Here is a 13410-nt window from a genome sequence, read left to right as displayed (position 1 = left end):
ACTTCCTTATTCCTGTCAACATGTTAACATGTAAAAGTATAAAGAGCAATGGAAGCGAGGCCTCACTTTAAAGCATTGCATTTCAACCCGCGAGGTATATCGGGTCAATTCGCGGACATTCAGAGTTTATATACAGGTCATCACCGGAGTTGGCGGCCAGTAAAATAATCGTTATATAATAAAGACGCTATCCGTGAACTAGGTGACCTGGAATTTTCTTTAGACCAGAAATATGTTAAATGAAGATATTCAGCAATATAATTATGGTATGTAAATAATAGATTCTTAATGTGTTTTCAACAATACAATGATAAATATTATTGTTGATAAATTTAACAATAATTATTCGGCCATATTGCCTAATGTACTAAAGTGATATTATGAGCATGTAACAGTTTATAGGTGTCTATCGCAACCGTTGATTATTTTTGATGTTTCTACTTCATATACACTTATATTAATTAATGCAGCATCATCATACTAAAACAATATACCAGAAAGAGAAAAATAATGCATTTGAATATCAACCGTACTTTCGTTTGACAACTGATCATGCGTTTACGAGTTGAACCTAAATTTAGTTTTAGTGCAGATTTGTTCATACAACACAAAGACACGAAATTGTTTTACGGATCATTTCAGCTTACAGGACTGGGTGGGTCACGTAAGAATATCGAATATAAAATATATTTTTATAAACAACTGGTAGCAAGGTGAGTTGCAGATAATTAATCAGTAACCACATTTTAACTAACTTTTTTGACCTGTTAATTCTTTTCAGCTCAATTCAACAGTGCAAAATGCCCATAATATCACTTTAAGCATTAGCACGATGATAATTGATACTGTTAATAATCGAATCAAATAGCAATGCCCGACAAACCACTAAAACAGGTTTGTTCGAAGAACGCGCCTATAAATACGGATACTTCTCGTGTGGCCGGTTGACTCATATGTTTAAATTTCACTTCCATTCTTCTTGTGGTTTTCTGTTTTGTATCTATAGGTTTATGACCAGCAATATATATGTTATAATGTAAAATAAGCCTCGAAAACTCCCCGTAACATCCCGTACTGCGTGTGATGCAGCTAAGAACTGCACAGAAAAAGACATTCGCTATCCTTGATCTCATTCATTAAACTATTTACGCCGTATATCTTTTTTAAAGATATTTCTTGTTAATGAGTATAGGCACAATGACACGCTTGCAATTTGAGTGAATGTTAAACTTGTGTAAATTAAATAAAGCTGTTTGCTTGGTATTTGATTTAGACGAATAAAATGTAATGGAGAAAATTACAACTAATTCCAATGCAATGGACAATTAAATAAAGGATTTCATAAAGAGGACAGCTTAGATTTTTTTTTCAATTTGACTGACACTTATTGCTTTTGTATCATACACTTATAGGACAATAGGATGTTATCACAGCTGCTACCACTTGTAGAAATAAAAATAGCATTTCATTTCACTCTACAACTCAGTTTTGCTTAATCGGTCAACATTGGTATGCATTGTATGTAAATTTGATTCAGAAAATATGTGATTTGTCGTTTATTTTTAGATTCAGCAATTTAAAAGAAATTTAATTGGTTTCCAAAAATGTCACCAGCCAATTGAGCGAACCCACACAAATCCACAAAAAAATGTGCCAGACAAATAATATTAGTTTCACAGTAACATAGTACACTCTTTACTTTTCAGAAGCAAAGTGAAAATGGCTAAAATTTAAGTAACCAGCATAAAACCAGTCTGCGAGCAATAAGTGTCAATCTGTTAAGGTTTTATTCTGTTTGCTGCTTGTCAGTAACATAGGATTGCAAATGAAGCCCTTTAAAATTGAATGTACATGTATTAAACAAAATATCTTTCAGTTAAATTTGATTTTCTAAAGGATACTGATGCTTAAAAGTGAGTAGCTGAGAGGTAAAGGTTTAACCCTTTCCCACTTTGTCTTGCCTAAAAATACGTATCTATGTGGTAAAGGGTTAAGGTACGAATTCTGCTCAAACCTTAATATACTGATGAGAATCAAACAATATCTAATATATATTTTAATTCTAAAAATGGTAATTTTTGTTATAAATTGGTTTAAATTAGATTTAATATTGTAATTTCAGATATGATGAGCTCCACACTGGTCGAGACTGTCTCCATCAACTATGAGGACTTCAACGACAGTTTCCTGACGTGCGGCACGTGCCTGTGCGTGTACGACAGTGGGGAGCACCACCCCAAGCTGCTGCCCTGCTCCCACACAGTGTGCAAGAACTGCCTGGAGCGTATAGTGGACACACAGATACATGACACTGGGACCTTCCGCTGTCCGATCTGCAGGGAGACCATAGGTAAGTTGGGCCTGGTGGGTCAGTGGTTTTTTTGGGGTGTAAAGTTGTGGGCAGTATGGGGCCCATTATTAATGTCACTTTTTCCCCCAAATGACTTCCTAAAACACACAATTGAAGGTTCCCAAAATTTATTTATGATTTTGTGTGTAAATAAATTGGAACATTTAGCTAATATGCAAGTTCAGCTATACGAGTTTAACCTTTGTAAATATATTATTGAAAGCAATTATTCTCACTTTGAGCGAGGCTGTTTTCGGAGAAAACCCGAGCTATTGTCATAGCCAGCTTGTTGTCCAACATCTGCCGTAGGCGTCGTGCTAAAACCTTAACATTGGCTCTAAAATCAAAGTGCTTCCACCTACAACTTTGAAACTTTATATGTACATGCACCTTGATTAGTTCTACACGCCACACCCATTTTTGGGTCACTAGGTCAAAGGTCAAGGTCACTGTGACCTCTAATATCAAACTTTAACATAGGCTCTAAAATCAAAGTGCTTCCACCTACAACTTTGAAACTTCATAAGTAGATGCACCTTCATGAGTTCTACACGCCACACCCATTTTTGGGTCACTAGGTCAAAGGTGTCACTGTGACCTCTAATATAAAACTTTAACATTAACCATTAACCTTAACATTGGCTCTAAAATCAAAGTGCTTCAACCTACAGCTTTGAAACTTCATATGTACATGCACCTTGATTAGTTCTACACACCACACCCATTTTGGGTCACTAGGTCAAAGTTCAAGGTCACTGTGACCTAAAAAAAAATAATTCTAACAAGCTTTCGCAGCCGAGCTTGGCACCCGTTATGCGGTGCTCTTGTTAAAGTACATGTATTTATTAGCAATTTAAGTCAAAACAACATGAATTTTTTTCCAAGCAAAAGGGCCCGTTCCCAAAATAGTGAAAAAACACTGTTTGAGCACCACAAATTGCTGACTGGAAGGCTGGATGTTAGTGGATGAACAAAAAATTATGTTCTGATCAAGATTCATGAAGATTTTTGCATATTTGCTAGCAATAATTATATGAAATGTCTGTTGCCAAAGCCATCTGGGAGTTGTATTAAGTATTCACATCTTTATCAAGCCTTGATTCAAACTTATGTTTTTTTTTCAAGGTATACCCAGAGGGGGAGTAATCTCGTTTCCTCCCAGCTTTATAGTCAACCAACTTCTGGACCTCATGTCCCGTCAACGACGCGATGTCATTCCCAAATGCTCGACGCACGCCTCGGAGGAACTACTTTTCTGCGAGTCTTGCGATTCCGTGTTCTGCATCCAATGCTCGGGGGAGGAGCATAATGGTCGCGGGGCCAGCGAGCACACAGTCATTCCCTTCTCTATAGCCATTAAACGCATGTCCGAGATACTCCTGTACAAAGCGCATCTGTGTATAAAGAACTTGAATAACGCTTTTGATAATGTTTCTACGGAGGTGCATCAACTGGAGAATTCGGTTGAGCGAACCATGGAGAATATTAACCGATCCTTTCAAGACGTGATTTCGCTGGTGGAGAAACGCCGACAGGAGTGTTTGGGGATGGTGAGAAAGATTCGAGAGGAGAAGAAAATCATCCTGAAGGAGCAGCTGGATTTGATTCAGGCCGAGAAGGCCAGGGTGCAGACAGAATGCGACGGATTGCAGTTCCAGGTGGAGGTGAGCAATCTATGAGTTGTGTGCGAACATTTTTGGGCCTCGCTCTGTGAAATGGGGGTTTAACTCTTTACCAATTAGATATGTATTTAACGTGTTTGTAGTCCCTTAGAAAAATGTTTTTAATTAAAGACCTTTCTCACTAGATTCAAGTGTTTAAGGCTTCATCTCCAAACCTTAGATACTGATGAGCAGCAAAGAGTATAAAGCTGTTCTGGTTTTAGTGCTGTTTGCACGTTTTCACTGTGCTTCTGAGTGGGAAAGGGTTAATGCATGTGTGTTAAGTGTCGTCCCAGATAAGCATGTGCAGTCTACAACATTGACGGCACTTTCCTGCTTTTTTTGTTTGTTTGTTTCATGGAAGAAAAAAATCCAGTGTAGAAAGAATGTGTCGTCCCTTATTAGCTTGTGCGCAAGACTCTTATGTATTTTTTCAACACATATTTTTACAAGACTGCAAACAAATACATATACATATGCAATACATCTTCAGTTATATGTCATCTATATGTTAAAAGGCAATGACATACAAAGCAATGAGCATAGTAAAGTGGAAAGTGTCTACATTAACCATACAAGCAAGACAGACTTTAGCATAATACACAAAACTTAAAGCTAAGTCATATTGTCTTGCTACATGTTTTTGTTTTTTTAATTGAACTAAGTTTCCTGTTTATATAATAATCTTAAGGGTGAAAATATTACTTTTGTTGATACCCTCGAGTTACGGGTAGTATTATGTCTTTGTTTATAGGTGAGGAACATCACCAAGAAGATTAGTGATCTCAACGAAAAGCTGGATTCCACGAGCACCTTGTCCGAGCCCAGAGAGAACAGCTTTCTCAAGTACGAGTTCAAGCATAATTCTGCGCTAAACGATATAACCAACGCGCTCAAGTGTCTCGGTCGAATCAAGGTCAGCACGACTTTTCCGGCTCTGTGCTCGGCAAAGGTTGGCAAGGCCGTCACCCACCTGAAGTCGTCGGTCACCATCAGTACCGTGGATTACCATGGTAACCCTAGAACAAGCGGGTCAGATCCGGTCATCGCCGACCTAAGAAATGACCGCGGTGAGCCTTTTGAGGCGAAAATTAAAGACAGAAATGATGGGTCGTATGATGTACAGTTTGTTCCCCCAAAATCTGGGAGCTACAAAATGTGTGTGGCGATATTTAACCGACCAATCAAAGGTAGTCCTTTTGTGATAAACGTCACGGATCACAATAATCCGGTTATGAGATTCGGAAGCTTTGGATCTGGGAATGATGGGTTCAAGCAGCCCTTGCGGGTCATTGCGGGTGACACGAATGGGAATGTGTTTGTGTTAGACACTGGGAATGGGCGGGTGAAAGTTATGGAGGCGAGCGGCGGGTTTGTGAGACATTTAGGTCCAGACGGGTTTGAAAATCAAAGTGGAACTGGTATTGCTGTAGCGGAAGACAATCAATTAGTTGTAGTAAATTGGCGAACAAAACACGTGTCTTTTATTTCGACCCAGGGTGAGGGTGAAGTGTTAAGCAAATTCACTCACGAGTGTTTTGTTGAACCAATCGACATCGCAGTGAATTCCAAAGGGGAGATTATAGTGGCAGACATTGGCGCATCAAAAATATTTATATTTGACCGAATGGGAAAGTTGCAGACAACATTCGGTAATCGCGGTGATAAAGATGGCCAGTTTAAAAACATTTCAGCAATTACTGTAGGCCGGTGTGATGAAATTCTAGTCGCAGATCACAGAATACAAGTATTTACTAAAGACGGCAAGTTTTCACGACTTGTTCCAAATGCGTCAAAGGGAGAGTACTGTGGAATAGCTGTTGACCAGACGGGACACATTCTCGCTACTCGTATCGAGAAGGGAAAGGGCTTCGTACAGGTCTTGAATTCCAGCGGGAAGCTTGTGTCGTGTATAGACAGCTTTGATGACAAGCTGAAGCGGCCTAGTGGGCTGTGCGTTACCAAAGATCACCATCTGTATGTGGCCGACCTGGGCAATAACTGCATGAAGAAGTACAGATACAGGTAAATGTTAAATTGATCAGGTATATGTATATAAGAATAGACTTTCTCTGTAATTTTGCAAGATTTTGAATTAAAAACACACACGCTAACAGGGTTCGCCAAAACTTGAAAAATCTGTCAGTCATTGGGACTGACAGAATTGAAATTTTTGTCAGTCCGAATCAGTTTCTGTCAGTCCCCCTGTCCGACTAAACTATAACAGCAAAACACAACACAAGAGAGTACGTTTTAGATGTGTATTGGTATGGATCACATTAAAATACAATAAAACATGTGGAAAGTCTATATTATTTTCAACAATTGTTATAAAAAGTAATAAACCACAAATAATCCAAAGGGGAAGATTAGGGGAACGGAAAAGGAGCCAGGTGCAGCTTCCTCTGAAATTAAAACGATATTCTCCAATTCTACTTGAAAGAGTCTATTTAGCTCTGCATTTCACAAGTGTCAGACTCTTGCGAGTAGCATTGGAGCTTATTTTCATTTTCTTTTTCGCTTTGTGTATCAAATTCAATGTCGTCATTTTTGTTGTCAATATCATCATCATCATCTGAGTCCGTTAATGTAAATCTCCAGAATTCTGTCACTTGTTGTTTTCTTCGAAGTGGAGTCATCTCGCGAAAACTTGTTGCTGTGACAATCCTCGTAAACGATTGGTTAAAGAGGATGTTAAATGCAGGAGTCCCGTCCCAAACTAAAACGGTTAATTTCATATCGGTCTACTAACCATTCGAAGAAAATCTGAAAAAATCTCTTTTTGTTGGGTAACAGCTGAGCTTGGATTATTTGTGATTTATTATTATTATAATTATTGTTTAATTATATGGACTTCCGACACGATTTATCCTATATTAATGTTATCCAAACCTATATGTTACTTTAATAAGGTATTATTTATGCTCCCGAAACTGGTGTGGTAATTTGACCGTAATGAAAATGGGCTAATTTTTTTTATATTTACGTCACTTCCAAGCACGTTGTTTACGAATTAAAATATTGCTATCGGCTATTTTTTGTCAGTCCATCGGACCGATTAACTTGAATTTATTGTCGGTCCTGAGTAAAATTTGCCGGTCAGGACCGGCGGACCGACGGTTTTGGCGAACCCTGTGCTAAACAAGGGTTTAGAAACTTTGCCGACCTATTGAATATCTTTTCAGAATAACATACCATAATTATCAATTGTACTTATCTGCATGAAACTAGACTTGGTACAAACTAAATATAACTAAATTGGCATGACCAAATTAAAATTTGTTAATAAAGGTTTGGAATGAAAATTTATCATATATCATCAAAACCTTTTAAATAAAACTTTGCCTTTGGTCTAAAATAAACACTTTGGAAAACCCAAAATTGTACACAGTTATGCCACTGATATATACGTATTTAACAGGTGCTTCATGTTAATCATCAAGTTAAAGAATACTGAAAATGTGTGATTTTGTCAAAGACATTGTCTGCATTTTCTTTTTCACATAATTTGTATCTTGTTCTGTACAACACACTACAGAAAATTCTACGATAATCATTATTTAAATTTAATATAAAACACATCATGAATTGATGTAAGTGAAAGTCGAAATGTGTCATTTATTGACCCCAGGGTGATATGACATGATTTTGTTTTGGTGATTGCAGATTTCCTAAGGTAATATTAAATTAGAAATAACTGGGCAAGAAGCATTTTATACCCCTGCCCTTTGTCCAAATATATAACATATGAACATATTGTCCAGTCCTTTCATTATTTGAACTGTTGGCTTTCTAGCAGTCTGCTGTTGGAATTATCCAATAATCATTGAAAATTACGCCTTGGCTATTATTCTTAGTATTACCATTATAGGTATGAGTGCTTTGCGAACTTGACATGTCTCATTGAACACTGACTTAACACTTTGGTATTTGACCATACAATCTGTGTCTGTCTTTCAGATGAGTCATTTGGTGCAAGACAAGGAGCAATGTCTGTGATTTAACACCAGTGACATACTTACATTGTGTGCTTAGTATTACTAGAGTTGACGACTGTCTTTTTATTAATTCATGAAAGCGGCCATCTTTTTGTTGACAATCAAGAAACACAACTCTTTTATACTGGATATGTGGCCAGCTTTGGTTACTTCCCCTGGCAATTTTCAAAGTGACAACTGTATTTTGCTTATTATGCGAATAACTAGGTACTTTCTTTTCGAAATAAGAAGGATTTCAACAATAGCATACTGGGTAATCTAGGGATACTTGGAAGTTCAAAATGCCATGGACTTTAAAAGGGTATATACAATGATTTCATATTTTTATAGTGAGGAACAAAAAAAAGCCTGATGTTATATCTCAACTACACTTTTGTTCCTATAAAAGATAAATCATATGATGATTTTACTCATGAAAATGTCCCATGAGTTGAAAAAAAGAAATTTAATTTGGAAGTGCATTTCTTAATAAACAACAATATTAGTTTAGATGAATAGTTACTCACCCATGAGGGTATTTCAATCCCTGTAATACCGACTATTTCAGTGATACAGTCGAATCTTCTTTATCAAGCTATTTATTTGCAAAAGAACTTTTGAGCATTTTATTAAAGAATCATGTTTGTTTAACATTTTTTAAATTATGAAGATGACATGGAACTATTATTTGCCAAAACAATTCTAATGCTGATATTTTATAACCGTCAGCAAAAATTAATCAAAATTGAAATTTAGCCAGTTAGAATATTGATTACTTTTCATTCATGTCATGTTTTGCAGATCATTGTAATATACAATTGTCTTAGTTTTTAATGCTTTTTATAACCATAATAATACAATATCAGGTCAGAACTGCATAAATAATCACAGTTTTGTTTGTTGACATTCAATATGGTATGCTCAGTGTAATTTATTTTGCAAAAAATTGCTGTTGATATTTATCCCCACGCTTTTTGAAAAAAAGGTGGGGATATTGTGGTTATCTCCGCCGTCCGTCCGTCTGTCTGTCTGTCCGTCCGTCCTGGCCACTATCTCCTCCTACACTAAAAGCACTAGAACCTTGAAACTTACACACATGGTAGCTATGAGCATATGTGCGACCCTGCACTATTTGGAATTTTGATCTGACCCCTGGGTCAAAAGTTATAGCGGTTGGGGTGGGGCCGCGTCAGAAATTATCACTAATTTTTTTAGGTTATTTTACATTTTCTTCTTTATTTCTACACCGATTCACTTCAAATTGATACTGGACCTCTCTTATGACAATACGGTCAATCTCAACCATGCATGGCCCCATTCCCAACCCTGGGGCGCCCCGCCCACATAGGCCACACCCACCAAAAATTTCCATTTACTATAATTTTTTCATTTCTACACGGATTCACTTCAAATTGATACTGAACTTTTGTTATGACATTAGGGTCAATCTCAACTATGCATGGCCCCAATCCCAACCCTGGGGCGACCGCCCACATAGGCCACACCCACCAAAAAATTCCATTTACTATAATTTTTTCATTTCTACACGGATTCACTTCAAATTGATACTGAACTTCTCTTATGACATTAGGGTCAATCTCAACTATGCATGGCCCCATAACCAACCCTGGGGCGCCCCGCCCACATAGACCACACCCACCCAAAATTGCCTTTTACTATAACTTCTTCATTTCTACACCAATTCACTTCTAATTGATGATGAACTTCTCTAATGACAATACGGTCAATCTCAGCTATGCATGGCCCCATTACCAACCCTGGGGCACACCTAGGTCAAACATTCGGCGTGGGGATACGCGTCGGCCTCTGCCGCGCCATTTCTAGTTTTGTTTGTTATTGTGTACATTCGATGTCTTTCGAGTTGTTAACTCACTTATCATATTTGCATATAACCCTGGATTATGGTACATTGTGGGATTTATATTTTTGTTTTGGCAAACTCCCAACTCTGTTGATTCTAAATGGACAATTATTTTTTTACTAATACATTATTTTTAAACAGCTCTATGTCATATAGATACTTGTGTTACTTGTATTGTTACCTGTTAGAAACAAATGTCAATCATGTTGATACACAAACAAATGTTAAGTGTTAGAAAATGTTGTAATACTTTGTCTCACATTGTGAATTTTGTTTCTACACTTCAAACATCCCTTGCTTTTTATATAAAACCTTAAAAAAAAAGGATATGCAATTTTGGGCTTAAGAGTTTTAGTATTATTGTGTGATATCCTAAACTGATGACTTTAAACCTTTATAAACCCTGTGTCAGCATGTTTTCTTCAGTAGGTTTTTTTTTTAACTTTTTTGTTTGTTCTTTATCTGTCAAGATAGATGCTTTGTTGTTGTAGCTTTAAAGAGTGTTTGTGTTCCATAATACAGACTTGGTAAAAAAACAACCACCTGATAACGTTGTTTACAATATGCTTTGTTTTTAAATGGTTTAAAAGTAAAGAAAAACAATTTTTGAAATCCACAAAAACACACAGGCCAGTCTTTATGCTATATACCTTTTACCTGAAAATGTGTTGACCCCACTACGCAACTTTACTAATGAAATGATATACACGTAAAAAATGGTATTTGAGAATGTACTTCATATTTTAGTGGTCTTGGACTGGCTAATCTTTATTTGTATGCTTTGAGGTCATATTGTTAACTTCGTCTACACAGTCTGTACACAATTTAACTATTGATGTCACTGGTTGAATATACATTCACAGTAAATAAGGGTGTGGGTCACACTGAATTAGTTTTTGTACCTCTTTGCTTACTTCTTTAAGTTGCATTGGTGATTAAATGTGATTTTAAAAATATTAAACGCGATTTGTAAAATTATTTTGCTGGTTCATCACTTTTTGATTTACTTTAGAGTTCTGAAAATAAAGTCATGAACAAACTTATTTTTTTTTTTAAAGTCATATTGCATGCTCTCAGTAGTTTTATTGTTTATTTCCAATTAAATTAGTCATCAAATTACTTGTAATGTTTTTCATGGCAGATCTTGCTTTTAAATACTTTACTGTGTTAATATGCAGACCATTTTTCTGGTCATTTAATATATATTCCTAGTTCTTGTTTTTTGTAGATTGTTGCTCATTTTCCTTGATCACTACAATGTATATGTTGTATGTGCCAGTCTTGTTGCAATATGAATAAAAGGTAGCACATGATATTAGAAACAAAATTACAAATAATTACAGCAAGTAGTTTTATGTGATATTATATGCTCTATGTGTGATCTTAGATTAATAATCAACAAAAAATATATTTATATATATGAATGTGAAATTGCAAATTTATTTAAGAATAATATGTTAAATTGTTTAAGGGCTTGCACTTTTTTCTCTGTGAAAAATTGGTTTAATGCATGTGCGTAAAGTGTCTTCCCAGGGACGACACTGTCCGCTTTTATGATATTTTTGGTTTCAAGAAAGTCTCTTCTTAGCAAAAATAAGTTAAGGCGGAAAGTTTCATCCCTGATTAGTAGCCTGTGCAGACTGCACAGGCTAATCCGAGACGACACTTTATGCATTTGCATTAAAACCCCTTTTCACAGAGCACGGCCCATGTATATGTGTGAAAAGCACATTGACTTTTGTGAAAAATGCACTACACAGCTGGCTGTTGTGGCGGTTTCTGTAAAATTCTTTTGTCACTTTTTAACTGTTAATAAAAGAAAAAGAAATACAACATGGTCTTAAGAGTGTTTTAACAAGAATGAACTTATGTATTGTTAGGTGTCAGTATGGAATTAACAAACATTTTCAATTCTTTTATGTTCAAACAAAGGCCTGTTATGTAAGAAATTACCCTTCTTTCAACAAAATGACTGATTGTAAGCATTAATAACACAATGTACCCTGGGAAATAATGTTAATCAAACCAAACTTCCAAAACTCAGTATTTATTAATATTTAATGCTTAGTGAAACTTAATATGAATTTTCACTACGGTACGTAAAGTGCAAATCTGAAAACTGTTGTGTATCATAATAGATAAATATTGCGAACTATTTATATTTGTGTGATTTATGTGCATGCATATTTGAGTTTTTTAGCTCACCTGAGCACAGGGTGTTCATGTTGAGCTTTTGTGATCACCTTTTCCATCAATTTGTGTCGTCAGTATTTGCCTTGTAAGCTCTCAAAAGGCCAATTATTAGCCAATTTTTATGAAACTTCGTAAAAACATGTTCCCATTGATTTCTTGACCTTGTTCAAAACTGCTTCGCTTGGGGTCATTAACTAGGTCAAAAGGTAAAGAGATCGCTTTTAAAATCTCTAGAGGTTATTTTTATGTATTTACAATGACATTTGGTCAGAGCAGTTGTAAATTGATATCTCATCCGAGTTTTAAACAGGGCTACAAGGGGTCAAAAACAAGATCACAAGGTCAAATGAAATAAAAAGATTGTGAACACTAACAGAGCCATAATTTATGTATTGCCCAATCTTAATGAAACTTGGTCAGATCAGTCACAATGATAACTCGGCAAGATTTGAAACTGGGTCGTGTGGGCTCATTGAACTTGGTTAGAACACTATCTTGTCCCAGTGACATAACAGATAAGTCAGAAAGTGGAACATGTGGGGTCAAAAGATAGTTCACAAGGTCAGGTTAAAGATAATGCTTGTCACTTTTGCACTTTAAAGATAAGCTAACAATTACAAATGGTATATATTGGTGCCAAGTTGCAAAATGACTGCTGTTTGTAAACAAACAGGTGGTGGGGCAGTTTTCCTTAAATATTTTGTTGTGAAGCCTTGTGAACACTACTTGCTCAAAACAGTTAGGTTACTTGAGGTCTCAGGTGAGCTCCTGAGGGCTTAAAGACCTCTTGGCTGTTTGAACCACAAGTATTCTTTGGTTTGCAAATTAAAACAAAAAAACAAACATTGGTTGTTGACTGAATAATCTTACCATTTATAGTTTTTAGCCATCAACAAGAGGTGTGTTTGTCAGAAACACAATGCCCCTACTGCGCCGCTTTGAAGCCATATATTTGACCTTTGACCTTTAATGATGACCTGGACCGTTCAACAATCAAAATGTGCAGCTCCATGAGATGCACATGCATGCCAAATATCAAGTTGCTATCTTCAATATTGCAAAATTATGACCAAGGTTAAAGTTTTGGGACAGAATGACAGAGTGACAGACAGGCCAAAAACAATATACTCCCGATCATTCGATCCGGGGGCATAAAAACAATATCACACATCAACAGATATACAAACTGTGTCATGTCATTCATGTGGGGCCAACAACTAGGTTATTAGGTTAAATTAAAACGAAAATCTTGTTTGTATATACTCCCCAATTATTTAAAACTTGGTCAGAACCTTTTATACCAATGATATTTTGGTGAAATTTAAAACTGAGTTACTTGGGGGGGAA

At 36.2% G+C, this 13410-nt stretch overlaps 1 protein-coding gene across 5 annotated transcripts in view; it reads left to right on the top strand.

Annotated features, from left to right (window-relative positions):
• The window catches only part of LOC127847168 (tripartite motif-containing protein 2-like), a 111167-nt gene extending 98261 nt beyond the window's left edge, over positions 1-12906 (top strand). For 4 of the 5 annotated variants that reach the window (XM_052378880.1, XM_052378882.1, XM_052378884.1 and 1 more), the window contains 4 exons: positions 2123-2350; positions 3476-4014; positions 4766-6036; positions 7972-12906. In XM_052378880.1, the coding sequence (XP_052234840.1) occupies positions 2123-2350; positions 3476-4014; positions 4766-6036; positions 7972-7975 (2042 nt within the window). In that variant the 3' untranslated portion in view covers positions 7976-12906. Of the gene's footprint in view, positions 1-2122; positions 2351-3475; positions 4024-4765; positions 6037-7971 lie in introns of all 5 variants that reach the window. The other variant, XM_052378881.1, reaches the window with a different exon arrangement.
• Positions 12907-13410: the final 504 nt, after the last annotated feature.

The sequence above is a fragment of the Dreissena polymorpha genome, chromosome 10 (genome assembly GCF_020536995.1).
Source record: "Dreissena polymorpha isolate Duluth1 chromosome 10, UMN_Dpol_1.0, whole genome shotgun sequence".
Lineage (NCBI taxonomy): Eukaryota > Metazoa > Mollusca > Bivalvia > Myida > Dreissenidae > Dreissena > Dreissena polymorpha.
Note: the sequence above shows the minus strand (reverse complement) of the source record. Positions and strands in the feature narration are given on the sequence as shown.